This window comes from Paracoccidioides lutzii (assembly GCF_000150705.2).
Source record: "Paracoccidioides lutzii Pb01 unplaced genomic scaffold supercont2.3, whole genome shotgun sequence".
NCBI classification, from domain to species: domain Eukaryota; kingdom Fungi; phylum Ascomycota; class Eurotiomycetes; order Onygenales; family Ajellomycetaceae; genus Paracoccidioides; species Paracoccidioides lutzii.
This window is the reverse complement of record NW_015440949.1, coordinates 1,417,066-1,439,360: the sequence shown is the minus strand read 5'-3', so window position 1 is coordinate 1,439,360 and position 22,295 is coordinate 1,417,066. Positions and strand designations below refer to the sequence as shown.

General features: G+C 43.9%; 9 protein-coding genes across 9 annotated transcripts; 2 read left to right on the top strand and 7 right to left on the bottom strand.

The window, feature by feature from the left end:
• Nucleotides 1–1,792: 1,792 nt before the first annotated feature.
• On the bottom strand, nucleotides 1,793–3,896 carry PAAG_01749 (hypothetical protein; the record flags this gene model as incomplete). Its single annotated transcript, XM_015844433.1, has 3 exons — nucleotides 1,793–3,198; nucleotides 3,295–3,457; nucleotides 3,894–3,896. 3 exons carry the CDS (start codon nucleotides 3,894–3,896, stop codon nucleotides 1,793–1,795), a joined length of 1,572 nt encoding a protein of 523 aa, XP_015701341.1.
• Nucleotides 3,897–7,022: 3,126 nt separating this feature from the next.
• Nucleotides 7,023–7,306, bottom strand: PAAG_01748 (hypothetical protein; the record flags this gene model as incomplete). The annotated part of the gene is made up of 2 exons (XM_015844432.1): nucleotides 7,023–7,066; nucleotides 7,189–7,306. 2 exons carry the CDS (start codon nucleotides 7,304–7,306, stop codon nucleotides 7,023–7,025), a joined length of 162 nt encoding a protein of 53 aa, XP_015701340.1.
• A 2,236-nt stretch (nucleotides 7,307–9,542) lies between these two features.
• On the bottom strand, nucleotides 9,543–10,064 carry PAAG_01747 (hypothetical protein; the record flags this gene model as incomplete). The annotated part of the gene is made up of 1 exon (XM_002796693.2): nucleotides 9,543–10,064. One exon carries the CDS (start codon nucleotides 10,062–10,064, stop codon nucleotides 9,543–9,545), a length of 522 nt encoding a protein of 173 aa, XP_002796739.2.
• A 2,282-nt stretch (nucleotides 10,065–12,346) lies between these two features.
• Nucleotides 12,347–13,151, bottom strand: PAAG_01746 (hypothetical protein; the record flags this gene model as incomplete). The annotated part of the gene is made up of 2 exons (XM_015844431.1): nucleotides 12,347–12,673; nucleotides 12,756–13,151. 2 exons carry the CDS (start codon nucleotides 13,149–13,151, stop codon nucleotides 12,347–12,349), a joined length of 723 nt encoding a protein of 240 aa, XP_015701339.1.
• A 673-nt stretch (nucleotides 13,152–13,824) lies between these two features.
• PAAG_01745 (hypothetical protein) lies at nucleotides 13,825–14,229 on the top strand (the record flags this gene model as incomplete). The annotated part of the gene is made up of 2 exons (XM_015844430.1): nucleotides 13,825–13,831; nucleotides 14,015–14,229. The coding sequence occupies 2 exons, from the start codon at nucleotides 13,825–13,827 to the stop codon at nucleotides 14,227–14,229; spliced, it is 222 nt and encodes a 73-aa protein (XP_015701338.1).
• Nucleotides 14,230–15,418: 1,189 nt separating this feature from the next.
• PAAG_11359 (hypothetical protein) lies at nucleotides 15,419–16,505 on the bottom strand (the record flags this gene model as incomplete). Its single annotated transcript, XM_015847021.1, has 3 exons — nucleotides 15,419–15,534; nucleotides 15,619–15,924; nucleotides 16,478–16,505. The coding sequence occupies 3 exons, from the start codon at nucleotides 16,503–16,505 to the stop codon at nucleotides 15,419–15,421; spliced, it is 450 nt and encodes a 149-aa protein (XP_015703443.1).
• A 966-nt stretch (nucleotides 16,506–17,471) lies between these two features.
• PAAG_01743 (transcription elongation factor S-II) lies at nucleotides 17,472–18,392 on the top strand (the record flags this gene model as incomplete). The annotated part of the gene is made up of 1 exon (XM_002796689.2): nucleotides 17,472–18,392. One exon carries the CDS (start codon nucleotides 17,472–17,474, stop codon nucleotides 18,390–18,392), a length of 921 nt encoding a protein of 306 aa, XP_002796735.1.
• Nucleotides 18,393–19,314: 922 nt separating this feature from the next.
• PAAG_11358 (hypothetical protein) lies at nucleotides 19,315–19,917 on the bottom strand (the record flags this gene model as incomplete). The annotated part of the gene is made up of 1 exon (XM_015847020.1): nucleotides 19,315–19,917. One exon carries the CDS (start codon nucleotides 19,915–19,917, stop codon nucleotides 19,315–19,317), a length of 603 nt encoding a protein of 200 aa, XP_015703442.1.
• Nucleotides 19,918–21,283: 1,366 nt separating this feature from the next.
• Nucleotides 21,284–21,912, bottom strand: PAAG_11357 (hypothetical protein; the record flags this gene model as incomplete). Its single annotated transcript, XM_015847019.1, has 2 exons — nucleotides 21,284–21,657; nucleotides 21,681–21,912. 2 exons carry the CDS (start codon nucleotides 21,910–21,912, stop codon nucleotides 21,284–21,286), a joined length of 606 nt encoding a protein of 201 aa, XP_015703441.1.
• Between the last annotated feature and the right edge of the window lie 383 nt (nucleotides 21,913–22,295).

Genomic DNA, 22,295 nt, shown 5'->3' with positions numbered 1-22,295 from the left:
CTCTTACAGTTCAGGAGGATTACAGAGCAGGCTTATAATTAAAGAGTGAGTTTGACTGGAGGAGTTACTTTGATTGTGGTTTTCAAAAAGGTCGAACTTGGTGTATAAGTCGGGCCCACTTTTTCAAAACTGTGATCAACTCTGGTCACCAAGAAACACAGTCTGTATACATACTCTGCACATGCACTACACATATTATTATTATTATTATTATTACATCTTAGATACATTCAACCTTCACCGCCCTCAACACTAGGGTTAGTCAAGAGAAAGTAAAAAAAGAAGTTTTGAGAAATTTGATGCGAAATAAAATCATTACATCAAACATCCGAAGGTTTTTCCGGCCGAAATTTCAAACCATGTTCAACTTTTCCTTAAACCCACATTTAACTTGTAACTTCACCCAATGTCTAGACGGCTATGTCAATGGAGTCGGCCAAATATTTGTAGGTTTCTTTCTCCACATCCTCCACCTGGGTAGGAGGTAGCCTGAGCTGGACCCAAGCGAAGCTATTGTTTCAAGTATTAAGTGGATCTCAGGATATACATAACCTAACAGAGCATGCACAGCAGCTCTTTGTTGAAGTATTTGAACTTTCAGACCCACATTTCCTGTCATTTTAGTTATTACCTACGCTGCGGAGGGTCTTCTACCTGAACAAAGCGAAGGCTGGGGGCACACGCTCAATTGTTGAGCCGCAGGGATGTTGCCGCAATCGCATTATCTTTATGAAAACAAAACTTTAAACAGATCTCATGCAAAATAAATTTGCAGGATCTTCATCTTTCATTCCCCTGATGAAAATAAAATATAAAGTACCAGGAAAGGAGTGAAAAGCACCCTCCAATTGGCTGGACAAAACATAAAATGATAACTAGTTATCTCAAGCTTCCATGAGAAACTGCATCAACCTATCATCACGATGCATTCTGTCAGATATGGAGCAGATCATGTGAATCCCAAACATGCATGACGATAATAGATTATGCGAGAAGTGGGTACCGCGAACGGATATCCAAGTCAGAATGTTTGGACATTAGCAAAATCTGATCTGTGATGATGTATTGATGTATTATTAAAGGCTCGCAAAAAGTCAACTAAGGTGAGGTGTTGGGTTGGAAATATATGAAAATATGATATGAATGCGTAGATCATGGTTATAGCGGTGGTATAGATAACAAATAGATATATTCTCAAAAATACATATGATCGGTACCGCAGTTTTGGAGGTAGCGAATGAGTTAAGAAATCCTGAATAGATTGAGACACAACACACTGTAACAATCTTTCGCCAACACCTTGCGTCTAAATGATGCAGCTGGATTTGAATCAGAAGGGGAAATCAAACAATATCCCAAGATTCAAGAAAATCAAGATAAGGGGCGTAAAAACCAAATCTCCAGCAATGCCAAAGGCGGACGAATTAACTTTTAGGAATACCTGGGGTAAATAAACGACGAAAGCAACCAGGCAGACAGGGATATAGGGCCGGGAAAAAATAAGCAACAAAACATTTGCAAAGTAAATTAAGGAACCAGAGAAATAATCTGGATCCCGTACCGTCCCTTCTTTATCCGCTCTTGCTTCGATGAAGCCGAGTTAAGTGTCAACTTGGTTTAAAACGATATAAAATAAACATATATCCTCTAGCTGAGCGATTGTCGCTTAAAATCATCTAGGAGATATCTGGATGATGAAAATTGTTGAAAGAAAAAGATAAGTTTGCAAACAACGAGGAAGAAACTTCTTCGTAATGTTCCACGTAATTTAATAAGGCCGTCCTAAATGTACTCAACTGCATCGTTTCCGGATCTTTCGCCACATCTTCCTCATCATACTTCTATCCTCAGTCGGAGGATCCCAAACTGGGTGTTTCTCGTCTGGCACGGGTAGCTCGGCCAATCGCAAGTGATCGTCCTGTTCCGAAAGGCGTGGGAATAGAGTGCCTGTCGACTCCGCAGTGCGTAAATCGGGTCTCGTCAGTGTCATCTTCAGCGTCATCTCGCGATTGCTGGGGGCATTTTGTACATAACCCAGCGGGATCGTTTGTAGAAGGGTTGGCACAGAGGACTTATTGACGTTGAATTTTCTGCTGCTGATTGATGAGAGGGAATTTGGTGAGATGGTACGGTTTGCAACCGGCGGTTGGGGTTGGTAGGGATTCGAGGATGTGGGAGCCGGACAAGCTATGGGGGAATCAGTTAGGGTTCCATCCTCATGCATGGCGTCCGGGTGCCCTGTTACACTATCGTCTTCAGGGAATGTACGCGCGGATTCCTGTGTTGTTCGCGGTTCCGTTGATGCGCGGGGACGGCATGTGTTCTCTTTTTGGTCTAGCGATGGAAATCCGAATTCAATAGCTTCGTCAAATTTTTGCGGGGATGCCAGATATACTCGTAGTTTCAGACGGGCTTCTGGATCTTGGTAATATTGTGCAGGGCCATCGATGGAGGAAACGGAAGCTTGCGAGATATGTCGAAGGATAGCCGAGCTGGATTTGGGGCGAGAATGTGACCGTTTGTGCGTCGTGGATGGGGTTGTATCTGCTACAGACGAAGGAACAGCAGAGGATTGGTTTGTGGAAAGAACCCTGCTGGAGATACTGCTTCGACCACGGGCAGTGGATGTGAAGGACAACGTTCGACGAAAGGAAGACTGTCGACGTTGTTGGCGCTGTTGCGAGAAACGTGATGCTAGGATTGATATGCGCATGTCGGTTTCCGCAAGTTTCGTGTGATAGTCATCAAGGCTGAGATCGATGTCCTCGTCTTCTTCCAGCCATCGAAAACTGTTATAAAATGAGTCGTCCATGCCGATGGCGGAATCGACTGGTCGCACAGAAGACGCCATAGAAGACGAGTCAGGGAAGCTGGCAACGCTTGGCGGGGAAAGGATAGACTCAGAAGAGTTTCTTCTCTGGTGGCCAAGCTTGTAAAGAGCTCTGTCGGCAGCGTCAAAAATAATACTACTACGCCAACCCCCGAGGCGGTACTGTTCTTCTCTACTGAAATGCCACTGTTGAACCTTGGTTGGCAGAGAGCGAAACCATTCGGAATCGGCTTGAGCAATTTGATAGGCAACTTGAACTGACTTTGCTTTTCGCAACCGGCGAGTGGGTCGACTTTCGATTTTCAAAAGTGGTTTCCGGCGGTTTCGGCCGTCTGGCATTGGGGTTGGGTCTTGAACGAGGCCACCAGCTGCACGATTCAGATTTAATAACGAAAATCAGGGATTAGCGTGCGAGAGAAAACTCAAATAATAATTGGGAAGGAAATTGGCAATGGGGAACTTACGAGTCGGTGTAGCTGGGATCTTAGTTCTAGGGTGAGATTCAAGAGCGGAGCAGAGGAGTTCTTCTGAAAAACGGGGCCAGAAGCTTCGGCCATCATCATTATTGTGGACCAACTGTGCTAGTCGTAATCGTTCCAGGCGAAATCGTTCCAAATTGGAAAATAACTATTTGATCCATGGATTTCAGCAAATGGATAGTCAGAAAAGCCCTTAGAAGGTGTGATTCGCCAAATAAGCTAGAAAAAGAAAAGAAAAAAAGTTAAGAAATCCTCTCCGAAAATCACAGGAACAAGTCAAATTCAAGTGCCACAATTTAGTGATAATAGTATCACCTGGGCGGGCAGATAGGCGTTCACAAAGTGTCTCAATGCTGCAATAGAAGGCCAGGAAATATTGAAAGCCGGGCCAGCACAGACGACATATCAAGTGGAGCCGTGGGGATCAATCCACGTCACTAACAACCACCAAAGGTGAAACAATGAACAGGCAACTGTGAAAACCCAGTCATCAGTGGCCCAGAGATGTATGAATAATCACCCCTCAATGATTCCAGAAAACCGAAGATGTTGGCAACTGGCATAACTAGCCAGGAGCAAATTACCATACTCTAATGGTAGCGTGAGGGGAAGATGCGCAAGATGCCCCAGATGGACCCACGTCAAACCGAGCGCTCTAACCGGGAGACATTGGATGCTTGGTTCACTAAGAGAAGGTTTCCTTGGGGCCTGTAACTCCTAAGGAACCAAGACCCGATTCTCGATTGCTCCATTGCTTGGTGGGGAGATAATTGGTGGAGCTCATCGCCCAACAACGGAAAACCGACTCCAGTTAGTGCCAGCAAGAGGAGCTCTGACGCCGCCACCGAGCCCCTGTCTACCAGCCGATACCCTTTTTTGAAAGCCTTTTTTTGAAAAAGCCTCTTTTGAAGGCGGAGAAAAGTGACCAGACAGACAGGAACAATCCGGCGAAAACACTTGATATATCACTTGTTACATTTCCTTTTCAACCCAAAAAGATTGGTAGCTAAAAAAAGAACAAGCGGTAATACAACCCCATGTTGTGAAACTATTTGCATTGTTGTCTCGGGGTCGCTCCACGCAACGACAACCTTAGATCATCATCGTAAGACCAGCTGACGGCAACATGCAGCAACGAAATAACAGTGAGGGAGGGGATGATATGCTGTAGATGTATGAATCCCTATTTCAACGCGAAGTGAAGCAATCTTGCATTTGAAACGGCCGACCACAAAAGGCGAAAGAAACACCAAGGGGCAAAAAAATAATAAAATAAAATAGAAAAATAAATTGAGCAAAAGCAACTCAAAGCAACTTACTTTGCGCCTCAGAGCCGGTGGTAGCGAGTAGAAATCGTCTGGTTGGCATTCCATTGCGGGGTGATCAGCGGTGCCAAAGCGGTGCCAAAGCTGGATCTTGCAGGAGGAATCGCAAAGAGTTGGTTGAGTAAGAGAGGTCTCTTTATAGCAGAAGTAGTGGAAGAAGGGCATGATATATCTCCCCTACAATCAGCACGATAATGAGCAACCGCAAAAGAGAATGTGGGGTAAAGTCATTTAAAGAAAATCATAAAATGCAGGCGAGTGGGAATAAAATGATATCACGGAGACTGGACGAGAGGTATAAAGCAAAAGCCGAAGCTAACTTAAACCCCAGCGATTATTGTTTAGTTTAAGTAAGTAATATGATAGTGGAACCTGTCATTGTTGGTGGTTAGTTAGCCGCTGTCTTAGTTTATTAAGTAGCTAGCTACATAGTACCCGGAGCATTCCCCCTTTCTTTGCATCAAACAGCGGCTGGTTGGGGCGTGCTGGAGAAAGAAATATCTCCACCTTTCTGTTGCATGGCAAAACAATATTGGTCTATGATATACACGTCGATGGTCTAGGTCATAGTTACCTAGGTATGAAGAGATCATCAGCAATTGCAAATATTCCGTGCTTAGCTTCTACAGAAATTGAGACTATATATGAGTTGGTCCTGTTTTTCGTGAATATCCTGGCCCTGAATCTAAAAATCCCATGTTGAAACAGAAAACAATGCTTGCAGACTGCTTCTATAAAAAAAAACATGAGAGATCGGGTTAGTTCGGAGATCTTTTTCTCTGTGACAGCATACCCCTGCTTAAACCCATGCTACACCCATGCACCTCTCGAAACACCCATCTGCCAAACTGTCCTGGTGCGGCCCCGCAAAAACGTCATGAGAAGGGTCTCAGAACAGACCTGGGTGAATTATTATTAATAGCTATCTCAAACATAACTTTGTTGGAAACCCAACCCCCGCTTCACCGTAAATAACTACATATGGTAAAAGCTGAGACCTCAAACAAGCCAGCCAGTTGTGCTATGTAACTACGGGACGTGGAATTCCCAAGTTTCCGGCTCCATCCTGGGCCCATCCAACTACGAACCAGCAGTTAACAAGAGATAACAAACATGGATCATGGATCATGGATCATAAAAGTGCTTCAATTCTCCGAAATTCAACCTTTAATTCATCACAGGTCCCTCAGAAATGTAGTCATTTCCCTGTGGCATGGAGGCGCTTTGTTTGAAAAAACGAGAGCGGATCCGGAGCTTGAAGTTCTTGTCTAACTATAATACGACAACAGGATCTTCAAGATTATACGGCGTAAAATGATTCAAAGTCATCCCAGGAGCGGATCTCATTATTGTCCCAACAGTAATGAACTGGTTTATATATATAAAACCGGGCTCAAATAACATGTGGTGTTATGAAAGAAACCTGGCCCGAAAACTATATATTTGACGTGAACATCGCCTGTCCCTATCAACGGATCTATTTGATAGATGTAATTCATCGTATTAAGTCCAGGAGCAATCGAAACTGTTCCGTTTTACTCAAAGCTTGATATCTGCTAAACCCAAAATCTCCTTACCCTTCTGCGTCGAAGTCGCATTGCATGCCTTCCGGGGGTGCTTCTCGCCTACAATACGTGCATCTTGCCATTCCCCCTATCCTTCGGACAACGCCTTGTGAACTAGTCACCCCCCCCCCCCCCCCCCCCCCGAGCCCAAAGCTAGGAGCCCACCCAAAGAAATTTGGGCGAGGAATTTCCACTCAAATTCCAATTGCCTGGGAGAGGAAAATCTCGTTTGTTGTTCCAAGTGGTAGTTATTATTGAAACCCCGGGGACATTGTTAAACAACATTTTGGATGACAGTTCGTTGATGCCTGGTTGTCGGCCAGACGAGAACTTTATGATCACATCCAGGTTCTCATGACTAACTAGCTATTTAACTAACAATTAGTTAAAACCAACCAATTTGAAAATAGCACTCCCAGTACCAATATCTTCTTTTCGTCACTCGATGATGAGGATTGTTCTTCCATGCCTTTACGAAATTTCACACATCGATAGTTTGCGATTCTTCTCCCAAGCGCCCTGCAGGTCTAACCCATCTCCTAGTTGCAGACGATCAGCGAGATCAGGGGCGGTCCCAAAGTTGTAGCAACTAAACAATAATTCCACATTATTCTCCTTATAGACTTATGAGAGCGTAGAATACTTGGCATGTGATGTGGCCTTTGGAATGAGCTTCTTTTTCTAGAAAGACATAGAGGATTTTTGCTTGCTTAAAGGAACATCACCCCTATATTTTGATCTGCTGTCCTCATGGATAATCTGTAAAGGATGCTGAAGATGTGGCATTATTTTCATATCATGGAGTTTTGTTATCTGGCAGCGTTTACGCAGGTGTTCCTTCATTTGAGGAGGATGTAGTTTCCTGCTCTTTTTTTAAAGACAACTTAAGTCGCTGACGCAGGTAGTTTCTTTGGGTAGAACAGACTATATCCTTGAAATTCATGGATGCAATAAGATACAGAACCACGGGCGTGCAACAAGCCACTTACCGCAACCCCTGAACCTGTTTGATTTGGATTTTGGAACTGAAGCGGATGCATGCCTACTGCCATCTGACTCTGGACCTTCATCCAGTACAGCAATATCACGAAGATATACCGGATCCATTTTGGGAGCGAGTTTCGCCACGCAGCATGTATTCCGGTCCCTTGTTCGCAGTCGAGTTTCATATCTTATCGCGATGTGAAACAGTTGTTTTTTCTTTCTTTCTTTCTTTCTTTTTTTTCGCCGTTATTCAATTCCAGACTCTTCCAGGCGGTTTCCCTAACCGGTATCACAAAAGAACGATATATCTGTTTGTCCCACGTTTCATGCTATGATGCATTGGCATCTCCACACACATATATTATATTCTTGATAATACATGTTGGGGTGGGCTCCGCGTGGCTGTGAATCTTCTATTTGCATAGCAGGATCTGAATTTCGTGGATGGCGACCTGAAATTCTCGCATCCATTGTCATGCCTCTAGACATGTCTATGTGAGCATGCACCTGCGGACTCCGCTCTATATGAAGGCTTCTATGGATGCAAGGATTCTGGATAACCCATTCCCCATTGGCTAGACTCTTTCGATGTTTAATCCCGAGAACGCAGGAACAGAAAACATCCATATCTCCGGGAGAGTCATATGCAGAGTCAACAGCTTTGTAATGTTACCCATTCCTGAGCAATTGGTTGGCTTAGGTTTCTACTTTCTTTTGCTAATATGTATGGGTTAGCCTGCCACGTCTACTTCATTAACTGCCGCTTCCATAAATGCATCGTTTACCCCTTTCTGTCCCTACATTGGATGGTCAAATTGGCCATGACGAGTTCTGATGAGGAGTACAAAGTCGTGCTAAGGAACCAGAACCTCTACCGCCACGAAAGCAGAGTCGGACGTGGCTGAAATTATTAGGTGGCGGAGAATACACCTGAGCAAATGAAGACAAATGCGGGCTTCTACCGTCGGAGTATGTACCGGTACATATATTTATATTGCCATCTGAAATATGGTGTCCATGGATTTTACATTCAACCATCCCAGAGAGTAAAGGGATCATCTCTTCAATACATGAAAGATCTTAAAAAGATGCCTATTATGTCAATTGCTCTCGTCGTCACCCTATCATCCGTAACCACTGTAAATTTCCTGGAGTCCCTGGCAGACGTAAAGATCAACCCCGCCTCCAGCCCCCCGCCCCCCAAACCAAGAATTTCTGAGAGTCTGCACCCAGATTGAAGTTCTGAATATGACAATTCTATTTGTCAACAATATTTGTCATGATTAAGTTCACCAAAGACCCCTTGGTGATTGACACATGACACATGGCTACGGATGCTTCTGGAATTGCCGCAACCACATTTATGGGGACAGAAGCTTATGCCGTATCAGTCATCGGCTTAAGTCTTTCCGAAGGACATGTCTCTTTTAAGCAAGAAGACTGCTTACTTGTAAATATTTTCTCTCAGACCGGGAACTCGGGGGTAGAACTTTAATAGAGAACTAAAAATGCTTAAAATCGAGAGGATGAAGTTCCATAAGTTCGTTGCGGACAATAGTAAGAGATATGCGGCATTTGCAAGCCCATACACATAGAGAGGGTTTTAGGGGCTATGTTCAAGGAGAAACGGACAAACGGACAATTCATTGCTTTTGCTATTCCTTTGTTCTCCGACCATTTTCAAGTCCAATCAACACTTGCAGAGGAGATATGGGTATAAGGGTGTTTTCCCTGTCATGCTAACTTGTTGCGCGTGGATATATTGTGAGATATCTGGCTTTCAAAATCGTGTGATGGAGTCTTTGTTATTAGTAACTAACCAGGGAATAATGTTTTCAAAATTTTCTTCCAAAATTCTCTCATTGTCCTTCTCTTGAACATTTTGCCAGACAATGGAATTCTGGGAGAAATATTGTTACTGACAAAACAATAGCTAGGCAGCAAAAGAAATGCTGGAAGCGAAATTTCGTAGTACATTAAGCAAAGTACGAAAAAACAAACAATCGTGTGGTTGCGCTATTTGGCCCTTCTGACTTCATCCAAGTTCCAGGCAGCGCCAACAAAGGTGAAAGACCTTGGCTAGTACGCTAGACCTGGACTAGTACGCTTCCTCATTCCTTGACTGCTCATTTACCACTGAGAGATATTTTATACATGTTGGAAAATAAAGGAAAGAAATCGACAAATTGCAAACGAGTTACGTGAACATGACAACCGCTCAGAATAGAATAGAAGAAATAGGGGCGCCAACATGTTTGAAAATCCATCCTCTTGTTGTGAAGACAAACTGCAATCCCACAAAAGTGTTCTCAAAAAGAATTCTCCGACGTCGATACCATCTTTCCCTTGTCCCAACCCCTTAAATCCCACAGCGTCCTCTCAGAGTCGGGTACTGCGCAATAACGGAGCGAATAGTCGCACTCATTTCAGGTCCACTGTCATCATCTGTATCGCTGTCATCCTGCTGTTGCTCATACAACTTACACATGGTCATGTATGACGCCAGGATCTGCGTGGTGGTTTTCTCAAGATCCCCAGCGATATTGAAAAAGTCGTATTCAGCGATGGCTGCGACGCTCTTCTCTGCAGCTACGACTTCGTTCAGGGTGCGACGAACTTGCTCAGCTAGCAGTCCCATTTTGAGCTGAGTGACGAGGCCCGGGTTGGAGGATGCATTTGAAATGATGCTGTTGTCGGAATTGGTGGAGACGATGGAAGCAGTGTCATCTTCATCTTCGTTGTCACTGTCATTCTGATCATTGTGATTGTCAACAACGGTGTTGCGGGGTTTCACGATGGACGTGTTTTTCTCTCTGACGTTTTTGGTTTTGGGGCTGGAGATGATACTGGAGCCATTGGCGGTGGAACTCTTGATGGCCATCAAGGCTTGTACCTATTTGAGATTAATTATGTATAGCTTGGGTGTCTAGCCTAGAGACTAGTTATACCTTGACGCTTGACACGCTAGCGCTTGCAACGAGCAACGCGTTGTTGACCTCAGGCCCGTTTTCGATGTGGGTAGCGATGCTATTAGCTGCACCGCGTTTTACTTGATTGGAGTATGCTATCTTGCGATTAATCGTGATACACGCGTTGGCAGACGCAGAGTTGAGGACTCAGAGGGAGCAATTTCTGCCTTCGCAGATACGGGGATGGGTTGCAAGAAGTTAAGGAAGGAGAGGCATATGTTGTGAAGGAGAACAAGAGAGTAATAAGGAAGAGGCAAATGTGTGGAAATGTGGCTCATCATTCCTATTTCCTAGAAAGGATAGAGTTGAGTGATGCCGAGAACACTGAACAGCCTGTTTTGAGGAGGCCTGTGTTATAGGAGAAGGAAAATGAAAAACAACTACCAGGAATGTTGTGCATAACTTCACAAAAAGAAATTTCTCATTTCTTTTTTCTTTTTTTGGAGAAGAAGAAGAAGAAGAAGAATGAAGTCCAGTTAACTATGTAGATCGCTGATGGTCTTCTATAATGGATATGAAATTGAGATATTCTCATCAAAAAGGGCCACGCATATCCCCTGGCATGACTGCAACAGTTATCATGAAGCAGAAGAGAAATGACAGAGATTGAGACACAAGATGATATCCACTGATGTCAAAAGGCAAGAAGGGGAAATCTTGTCAGAATGAAGTTCTGTGCAGATGGCGCCAAAAATGTCCAGATGGATATAAGCAACAAGGAAGACACGGGGTGGCACCAGATGGAATGGGAGTGGTGAACATAGAAGCACAAAATAAATTGAGGAAGAGGTGTATTCGGATTCAAACACTGACCGCTTCCCGCTTCCAAGATAGATTACAAATGATCCCAAACTCACAGTACGTACCTTAGGAGCATGTGCAAAAAATAGACATAATATCAAGAGCAGAGGCCTGGGAGTGTCAGATTCAAATCCGCGACAACCCTACAAAGGAGGAAGGTGAGCCAAACGGAGAGGTCGAAATTGATTATGGAAGAGAAATTAAACAAAAGAGTGGGATTGCGTTGTGAAATCCGCACCCTAGACACTCTTGGTCAGGGAAGGGGGTTAGCCGTATATTGACTTCTACGATCCCAGGTCCTATCGGATGAGAAGAACGAGTAGAAAAAGGTTCCGCATAATAAATCTGTCAGCGCAAGATAGAGGAGAGAGTCCAAGGGGGACTCAGGTTGTCCTGGGTTGGGTTACGAGCCCAGCCACACCAATGCAAGAAATATAGATAAAACCAAAGCAATTTTCTCCATGGGAGCGCAAGCAGAGCTCTTCAAAACCCTGAAGTATACGTGCAGATTTCAACAAGATAGGGCAGGCGGTCGCTGCCTCGTCTCTTTGGTAGCAACCGTTGCGAGCAGTGCAACAGCCGAACAGTGAGGTTGAAACAGTGTTTTGCAGCTAACCCTGGAACCCTGGAAACCGCACCAACTAAGCTCCCGGGCCGCAGCACCATCCCTCTGCAAAGTTCCCGGAGGCTACCACTCAATCGTTAATAATCTTTTGGGGTAAGCGGAGGGAGCAGGAGGTTGTCTTTGCAGTTATAAATCAGCATTGGTGTATCCATTCTCATTATTTGAAAAAAAAAAGAAAAAAAAAAAAAAAAGGGGTCGTCAATAACAAGTTGAGAGTAAAGATGTCAACAATCGACCCCGGAAGGAATCTCAGCCCTGGTGCCAAGACACTAGTAAACTCTGAAGCACAAATTTTGACGCGGGCCAATCAGATGCTTGACCATCAATGGCTGGGCAAATATACTCCGTGCATTTTGAAATACATGTTTAATCCACTGGGTGGAGGAGAGTTGGAAAACGATGCGAAAGGAGTAAGATATTTTCGCTATTCTAGTACCAACGGGTTGCAACTCCCTGCTGCTCAAAAAGAAGGGCATTCTTTACCTGAGAAGTAGGATCTATCCATGCTGTGCAACAGCAGAACGAGATAACCGAGAAACTTGACGCTTGAAATTGTCAAATAGAATACTATTGCTTTGACCGCTTCAAAGCTGGCAAAAGAACAAGTAACTATGCGTCTTCTTAGGGAGAAACTATTGCTTCTTATTTCCTTTCGAGGAATTTTCATATAGTTTGCCCTCCGTATTTAATTTGATAGAAGAGCTGGGTTCAGGGTTTAGATCAAGCAACTTTCCATCAGTTCTCGCATAAAGCATGCACGAACTGGTTTTATTTAGATGTCTTCGTTCGTTTGAATGAGAAGAACGAAGAATAGAAACTAGATATAAGCGATGGAACAAAATCTATAAATGGACGAATGTCAACTGACGCATCCCGCTGCTCGCGTACCTGCACGCCTGCGTTAGTTGACACACAGGGTTGGTGATAAAGTATGAAGAAGTTGGAGTCGGATAAATCCCGAATTGAGTGGAGTTTCGGAAAGAAGACAATTCGGCGGAAGAAACGAGGACTGGTGACTGAAGTTACTAAAGCATCGTCATATGAAGGAAGGGGCAAAAGGGGTGGGGTGTACCACTTGAACTGAACGGTCCTTGGCTTTCATCAGGACATAGTAGTCCGATCTCGCGACTCAATTCTTAATTGCTCTCACTGTTGGCCCAGATACGACATTGCTTACTCGTTCCAACCTCAAACGACCCGATTCATCTATAACTTTTCGAAAAAGGGCAACCGAAGTTTCGACTATCCCCGGTGTTGTATATTTAATCGGAGCCAACAGTGAGATTCTCCTAAGTCCGTCTTCCATCGCCTCTTCACCTGACACGGGAAATGATGTTTCATGAGTAGTTGGTGGCGCCAGTTCATCGAATTCCTCCAGTGAGGTCTCTGTCGTCACTACTACCACCATGTCTGTAAAAGGGTCGACACCTGCGATGCTATTGAGACATTCGACTCCGATAACATATTCAAGCGTTATAGACTGGGTGTCGAGCCAAATTAGTTTGTTTGGAGGGATCGGATGTTTCGCAATTTCCACCCGATAGCCAAGGGGATTCTCTGATGGTTCTGGCATGTTTGGGGTTGGTTGGTAAATACTAATACTCAAAAGCCTTTTGGTTTGTATTTGGAGTTATGTGTTGAAGATATGGGTTGTAGAAAGAAAGAAAAGAAGCAGAGTGTTGTCAGAGTAATTATTTCAGATTCTGAGCTGAGATTGTTGTGAGAAGTGAAATGAATGAAATGAGAAAGTGTAGATGGAACCATAACTACTGCTGAATCTATTCATTTCCTCATTTCTTCATGACAAGTGATTTTGCCTAGATTATTTGACTGCGCACAATCAAAAGCAAAACAAGAATTCTTTTTGCCAAAGATAAATGAAAGGTATCTTGTCACTCCTGTTGTCACTTCTGTAAGCCAACAGTGTATAAACAAATTTATCAGATGTTTCACTGAATTGACAAATCTTTTGCTGTCTGATCATTTCGTACCTCGAGAAGCTGCTCTGCCCGATACAAAGGGTAAATCTATCTTGATATCATGTATATTTCCTGTTAAGCATAAAAATCAGAATCTACACAGTACATGAAAGATTCAGATAGTAAACATATAAGTGTTCGAGAAGATTTGTTATCAGGGGAATATCTTACGATCATGATCATGAAAGAAATAAAGTTGAAATAACAAATATTTAAGTTGCCCACTTAAAAAGAGAACGAGAGGATTCCGAAGAAAGAAACTAAAAGATGAAAGGTAACTACCTTTCCCGAGTATAGAGGGCTGTAGGTTGAGAATCGGTGAAGCACAACTACCGGTCTGAAAACATCGGGCAGTTTGTTAGGGTTAACCCCTACAACAACGCATATCATCGTACAGCGTACCGTGTAGCAGCTAGATAGGTCAACATTTAGAGAATTAAACTATCTTATTATTTAGCATCGAAACTGTTTCAGAAAGTCAGAGGTGCTCTTCGAGACATCCCACGGGCCCATATGCACAAATACGGCCACAGGAAACAGATCAAGAATGGACAAAGTGGCCTTAAAGACTTCTTGCAATATGCCACTATCATGAAAAATATGCCATTCATGCTGGGATCTGGGTCGAAGACTGAGAGACAATGGCTCAGAGATTTGGTGGATTTTTCATGAAGTTTTAATTTAACCGTCTCATTAGTGACCCCTTGCTTCCTTAAAAGCATGGCCGTGTGAGTTGAGCGTAAGTAATCGCACTCTTAGTACGTTCAAGCACGTTAAAATTTTCTGCTGTCGCCATCATATTGTCGATAATAAATCGTAAATCAAAGATCAGAAAACTGAGGCCAAGAAAAGTTGTCATTTTCAAGGAGTAATTTGATATCATACGGCTCGACCGTGTTAATGAGAAAAGCAGATCTGGAAACGAGTCGGTTTATATGCCATCTCTCCCTTAATTCGTGAAAACGAATAGTCACAAAACTGATTTACTCTTATTATGTTTTCTCCGAAGTGGGTAGGCCGGATTAAACGAGAGTATCATCGAACTCGGCAAATGGACTTGAACGGACATTTTGAAATACCAAAGTCGTTAAAATGGTCGTGGCATGAATTAATTAGCCAGTGACCATTTCAACAAACAAAAGGGACAAGGACAAGTGAGAGGATAGCGACCCCCAAAATATTCTTACCATCGCAAATTTTAAATTGACGGGAAGGAATCTTGATATAACTGCCAATGCTGATATCGGCGCAAAAAGATAGAAACTCATGAAACAGAGAACGGATTTCAGTTAAGAGGTGGGGCTCATTTCGGAAGAAACTGTTGATGAGTAAACTGCATGATCTGACGACTTCCTATACTCGGAAATTCCATGTTCGAGCGATATATCAGTCTTGAGAAATTGGAAGAAAAGTAGAATTCAGGGAGCAAGTATGACGGAAAGTTAAAAAGAAAGCAATATCGTGTATGATGCGGGAAAGGTGTGGAAATATGGACGCTCGAACGATTGGAGGCGAATTTGGGGAAGTTTGACTGGCAGGAAACCTTGTCTTGAACAGGAGTAACGTAATTAATTACATTCTTGTATTTCCAATGCCAGGCACGCAATCCCTCAATAACATTTACTTTCGATTCACAATTAGGAAGATCAAGCCGAATCAGTGATGACCCTTGACAACATGTAGCACGCATATCGGCGTGACTCTCGTGACATCCAGGGTTGGGAAGTATACATATCTCGCCGAGCAGGGGAAACCAAACAGCTAGTTACTTGTCCCCCCCTGGTAAAGCTTTTAAGCCCAATAATCTCCAGTGCGGTATTTCAAGTTCAGTAACCGCAACAAAATTCCCATCTTGCTTCTTCTAATAAAAATAGTCGAAACCGGCGGCAATTTTATCATTGATAATTGGTGCCAGTTTCGCAAATTCGAGCGTCAACTTCTTCACAACCTCCCGCCCAGCTGCACTGAAAGCTTCTGCTGCGTGTGCAGGTCATGCTTGACAAGCCATGTCACAGGGAGAAATCCAAACAATCTTTTCTGGAAAACGTCCTTTCTGCTAACGAAAGCATTGAGGACATTGGTGATTTTGGGCTGTCACTCCAGAAAGGCCAGGGCCACTTGGAGTGACTCGTTGAAAAGTTTGGAGATCCCTACGTCTGCTCGATAGCGGTTTTAAGGCTCTTGGTAATTTTGCTGGTTCCCGTTTGAATTTCAACGCTGTAAAGATATGGCCCGTGAAGTCCTTGACGACGGTTTCAAGTTCAGTGACTTGGGGGCCCATGGAATTTATGGTTTCCACGACTTGGGCGGCATCCCTCTTCGTCCTATAGCTTGTTGGACTGGTAATTGCGGTGGCTGCAAGGGCGGCTACGACACCCGTTAGCAGGAGGAGAACTTCATCGCCGAGATGGAAGTTGCTTCTTTGGGAACCCAGGGCTTTCTTTTTGTTAAAAAAAGAACTTAGGTATTATAGATATCTGAAACGACTGGAAAACTATCTACTACTTTTTATACTCCTTTCCCCTCAGAATCAGCTCATGGATCTCATGGATCTCAATTCTTCTAGACCTCTAAAACTCTCTGCAATGTGACTCAATTGGAAATAGCAAAGCTGCAAGATTAAAAGCCACACAGATGTTTCCTTAAGTCTCATGAATCAGGCTCCTGATCGATTAACAGATATCAGCTGGTCATGCACAATGTCACTATGCTAGCAAACGAGGTCATGGAGCTAAGAGCTGCCAATGCCAGGCAGAAGCAAAAGAGAGAGAAGCCCCATGTACGTATATAGCTGAGGAAGCGATTCTAACAGCTCAAGAAGAACAGGCTAGGATTGCTCAGGCTCAGGAGCCTAATCAGCCCACTGAGGAAGGGGTTGAGGATTCAAATCCAGGGACCAGCAAAGTGAAGATCCCCCAACCTGCAGCAAATGTAATACCCCAGGACATAATATTAGAGCGTGCTCACAAGCCTAAGAGCCTATTCCATTTAATTACTGTATATAATTTGGTTATTGCTTAATTTGAAAATTTGTTAAATTCGGGATGAGGGACGGTTGAGTGGTGGATTAAGTTAGTTTAGTTATTCCTTTTCTTTGCTTACATAAAACAACCCAATCTTTCCCAAATCGGCATGCGACGACGCCCTTTCGCGTCCCGTAGTTCTTATGTCAGCCAATCCAGTGATTGCCAAGCTTTGCACCATCTTAATCGCTCGAGCAACATCCGAAGCAAACGATGCTCATCATCATCGCAACCTCTATCAACTCGCCACTAAACTATCTCTCCAGCTTCTCCACGCTCTCTTTGTTGCTCTGCCACTGTTCGAGGCCGCCTCTGCGCTATTTCTTGTGTGATATTGTTGGCTCGGTAGGTCGCAAATTTCCCCGCCCGTTCCTCCTCTGCTGCACCGCGACCTTACCCAAGTGGACTCGGGTATATCTTCGTTTTAACTGCTGCCGTTGTGGGTAAAGATAAGTGTCAAAACCTTGGTTGTGAAAAAGGTGGATTTGCTCTCAATCAACCGGCTAGCGAAAGCACGGGAAGAAACGGTGGGCTGTTGTGGGGGATATATATGCGCTTTTGAACATACACTTCCATCAGACGCCACGCTACGCAGGTCGTGGAGTGAAATAGCTTCATCCTGAAAGTGTTCAAGCTGTTGTTGCCAATGAACTCTTCATTCCCTACCCCCCTTTAAGATGTGTGCCTGTTTCTCTCCAGCTTGGACGTGGAATATTTGACATTGTCATGGATCTTACATGATATAATAGAATGATTCTGACTTTCTTTTATATAACAGGGCATCAGCTTTTCTTTGGCACTTAAATTTCAAACCAGCCCCTTTTTTACTCCTATCATCGATAATAGCGCATTGCTTTCATCCACACGTTCATTTCCCCAGCTTAGAGCAGCATGGATACTAGGGAAATAGAATTTAAGTCTAAGGCGTTGACAAAAGCTGCGACCTCTGGCGAGACACCAGCAACGTTGATATCACTGCTCAAAGAGCTACAAAAAGGTGTGCAACCGACAGAGGACCTCTTGCGATCTACAAAAATCGGTATAATTGTCAACAAGCTTAAACAACATAAGTCACCCGACGTTGCTCGTCTGTCGAGTGAGATTGTCTCGAAATGGCGAAGTGAAGTCAACAAACAAAAGGCGGCTGCTAGTGGTTCACCGTCTGCAAGCCAGAGATCCAGCAATTCGCCCAGACAGACAACTAATGGCACCTCGTCACCTGCCTCCACAAGCGCTGCAGCTTCAGATAAGATGGCAAAATCCAACGTCCCTCCCGACAAGCGGAGCTGGAAGACTGACCAAGTTATCATCACACACACCCAAAATAAATCCCGTGATAGTTGCACCGGATTGATATACGATGGTCTTTGTTTGAACTCAACTGAACCACCGCGTGTTGTCCTCCAAAAAGCCACTGAAGTTGAAGCCGCCGCCTACCGCGCTTTTGGCCCAGAAACGAAGGAACAATACCGCACCAAGATGCGCAGTCTCTTCCAGAACTTGAAAAATAAATCCAATCCAGGCCTTCGCATTCGCGTGCTCTCCAATGAAGTCACAGCAGAGCGTTTCGTGCGAATGACGCACGACGAACTTAAGTCCGACGCACAGCGTGAAGAGGAGCGCAGGATTCAAAAAGAGAATATGGACAAGGCTATGGTTGCTAAGGCAGAACGAAGCATCAGCACCAGCTTGCAGTGTGGCAAGTGTGGGCAGAAGAAAGTTACGTACACGGAAGCGCAGACGAGGAGTGCGGATGAACCAATGACATTGTTTTGCACCTGTGTGGTGTGTGGGAAGTCCTGGCGGCAATAGGATCTTTCCACCTAAACCATTTCGCTCCTTGAGATGTCTTTTCCGGTCCTTGCGGGTCTTGTCTACCCTCCTTGCTTTTACTTTTACTTTTACTTCTTGTATTTATTTTACCTTCTGTCAACATTCCTTTCTTTCTCTTGATCTCTACTTTTTTTTTTCTATCTTTTAAAATTCCCGCGTGTGCCGGTTAGTTAGACATTTCATGCATGTCTTACTTTTCCATTTTCTATCTTCTTGTGATTATATTAAAGGATTGCCATTGTTCTTTTTCTATCACATTTCTAACAAGGTCAAAATGGAGGTTTGGCATCTCTTTGGCGTTTTTTCGTCTTTCAGTTTTCCAATGAGTTGCTTCCTAAATTCCTTCTCTTATTAGTTGTCTTCATCGGCTTCTTCGGCTTCTAGAGGCTTCCCGCCAATTCCTTTATTCTTCCTATGTGAAGACTCGGGATATTGATTTTACTTTAACCTTGCGTCCGGGAAGGGGGAGGATTCTATTAATCTCACATAGTTTAACCTGCCGTAGCGAATCTATGTTCGCCACTTATAATATATTGTACTTCCCGTTAGTTATCTTTGGTCAGCTTGCCATATTTTCTACATAGATTTATCGTGTCTTTGAAAATGGCAGTGGAGCGAAAGTTTAACATTCTAGACTCCTAAGAAAACAAGCAAATAACCACCTTCCCCCCCCCCCCCCCAAAGAAATAAAAATACTAACAGGCAAAGCAAGTATAAGTTATCTCAAAACGTTGGGACAAAAATAAAAATCTCACACCACTATCAAAATAAAAAAAACAAAATAAAAATAAAACCCTCCAAATACTATATTTATGAGGTCTCGATACAACTAATGTTGGACATTTCAATCAACATGTTTTCATCACACCAATAACCAGTTTGATCAAGCTCCCTCACACAATTAAAAACAGACCGGTTCCAAATACCGCCCTCCGCCCACATGCGTGATCCATTCCCTCATCTCTCCTCCAAACGTATTCTCAGCAGCCAAATATTCGCAATTGATGGCGGTCGCAGAATAGGGATGTGATCCTTTTTTATTTTGTTTCCCCTTCTCTTCGCTATTCTTAGGCTGATCAATTCCTCTGCAATCTTCATTGCTACCATCATCGCGGCAGTTGAAAAGTGCCTCATAGAAGGATTTGTCGTCGCAGAGGTCGATGATATGTTTTGGAAGGGCGCTGGCATTCGTGTTGTCGTGGCTGAGATTGTGGTTGCGGGTTGTAGTGGCGGAGGATGGGCTTGAGCTTGAGGAGGTAGAGACCGTGGAGGTGGAAGTTTCGCTGGGAATGTCATGGAATATGGAGTCTACGTCGTTGGGAGCTGGTGCGAGAGTAGACCCAGGAGTGGATGCCTTGCGATTGGGGAATGATATTTCGTGCGCAGATCCTCTGTCCTTGGTATGAGAATGATCATAAATCTCTACCCAGTCCATTATGGATGCTATATGTAGATTTGGTAATAGTGGACCGCTTGGTTTTGCTCTCGAGAGACTGGGAGCCATTGTTGGAAAAATTTCCAAACAACCCGATAGTCGTCAAATCCTTGTGGAGATGGAATAGTGAAGGCGTCACTCCCATTTTCAAAAATTAGAGTCATCAATCTGGTCCATAGGTGTTTTCGAAAGGTATGAAAAGAAAGAAAGATATTCCTCACTTGCTGGTTGTTGGGTGTCGATGTCTTCTCGCAACCATGATCGCAGGGAGTCGATAATATCATTCATGTTTCCAATAGGAGGAGACGGTTGTATGATCTGTGAAACTGTATTTCTACTCGAGGCATCCGAATCCAGGACTCTAGAATAAAGTGTTCAGGGACTTTGGCCTGCCTTACGTTCTCAATTAAGGAGGTAAAAGCTGGCCAATTTCCACACGTTTGGGATATTTGGCAGGTGACTGACTCTAGCCATGGGGATAACAAGGTCTTATCACCGTTTAGGGACACGGTATCCAAGCGCACAGTGTCAATAATTGTTTATAGGGGAAATTCGAAAATTGGATGCGCACATGTTTGCGTAAAATTTTCTGCAAGGTAAACCTGATGAGACAAGAGTCCTATCCTTCACCTGACAATATGAATAAGACAAGTTTTGAGCAAGGTGTAAGAAACGGGAAGAAAGAAAAATCAAAGTGGCCATATGGGTTAAAAGCAGAAACGTCTGATGGGGGTGGTGGTGAAGGCTTTCGCCTGTAGATATTTCCTTGCTAATATCGGACAACCAGCACCGCGGGGAAAGCTTCGATTACCACTCCTTAAGATTCCTCAGCAAGGATTCGTGTGTCGTAACTGCGGCTTCTGGGGTAGGTGGATAATCACAAAGCCTGTTCGAGATTTTCGCAAGTTCGATCAGCCGGTTAAAGATGCTGCAAGAACGTAGAGGCCCTCGAAGGGAAGTGTTTCCACCTTCATGGAGTTTACGAATCAGGAATACGTCTATCCAGTCTATAGCCACACTCGTAGCCTGTCCTCAAAGAAACCATGCGACTGTCCACTCTCCGAATCCAATGTTGACTAGAGCCAGAAGCGACAAAGCCCGGACGTGTTCAATTTCAAAACTCCCTCTTTCGTCTGGTATCAAACTCCTAGCTATTGAGCAGAACTCTTTGGCTTCTTGTAGGGCGTCCTTGAAACTAGCCAGCACAGTTGAGTTTACTTCTGTACTCGGTGAAATCCGAGAAGTTGTATAACTTAGGATAGCCCATAACGCAGCATGATTCCCCCAATCCAATGGTGCTTCTTTCTATTTGGAAAGATGGGGCTGAATATTGGTAGTTTGTTCTGAGTATATTATGTTTAGCCACAATCGGAAACCAGTTGGTGTGTGTACGCAAAATACATGCCGAGCAGATGTGGCGTTTGAAATGGAAGTTTCATCCGGAGTTCTCCTTCTGTAGCCTGGCCAACATCATGGAGCTTGATCCTTTTTCTATCGATTCCAGGTAATGTGACGAAGCGTTTGGACTTCGAGTTTCTGAACTGGGTGGAAATTGGTCAATTCTATAATCTGGAAAATCGACAGGATGAAAATTGGAAGTGGTATCGGATGGCACCTCGTCAGCCTCGATGTACTCCCCATCGTGTCCGATACACAATGGCCCCATAGTAGTTGATCCAGGGTTGGATAACAATTCTTCAACGTCCGCATAGAGCTCGCTTGACTTCCAGGTTTCGTGTAGTCTTTCTGATGCCCCCCTCATTGCACCACAGGGATAAAAGCTTTTTCCTCCTCGTGGAATCAATTTCTCTGGACGCTAATAACTCAATTACTGCGGCCCTCTGGTCCTTCAATATTGGATATGGACGAAAGCCCAAAGCTTTTCCAATCCGCGAACATAATAACCTTCCGGAAGCCCTCTTTTCTTTGCGATGGGGTCGTATGAGCAGGTGTGGTTTGATCCTTGACATGCCAGGCACGCCGGACGGACTCCATTGCAACGACATTTCTTGCTACGACATCGATCGCAGGCTTTGGATACTCGTTTCCTCTTGGTAGCTCCATGCTGTGCTTCTTGATCCATCACTCGTATATAGTTGACGCTACCTTACAATGAAAATGATCGAACACTTTAAGAAATAAACCACATCCAATTTGTAGAACTGCGGTCAATGAAAAAGAAAGATAAATGAGGAAGAAGCCAGCAAAATTCAAACCGGGCACGTAAGAGTATTTGAAGCCAATACCATCCACTCCGGAAGATATCTTGCTTGGCCTTGTAATTAAATCCAGATTTAATCGCCCACAACCATACCCTATCACTAAATATAACAGCTAGAAATTTGTTCATAGTTGAGAAGGGTGAAAGCAAAATGAGATTCAGAGCTCTTGGTCATAGTAATTGGACGCAAATAGAAATTAAGAAGCTCAAAAGGGAAAATCAAACC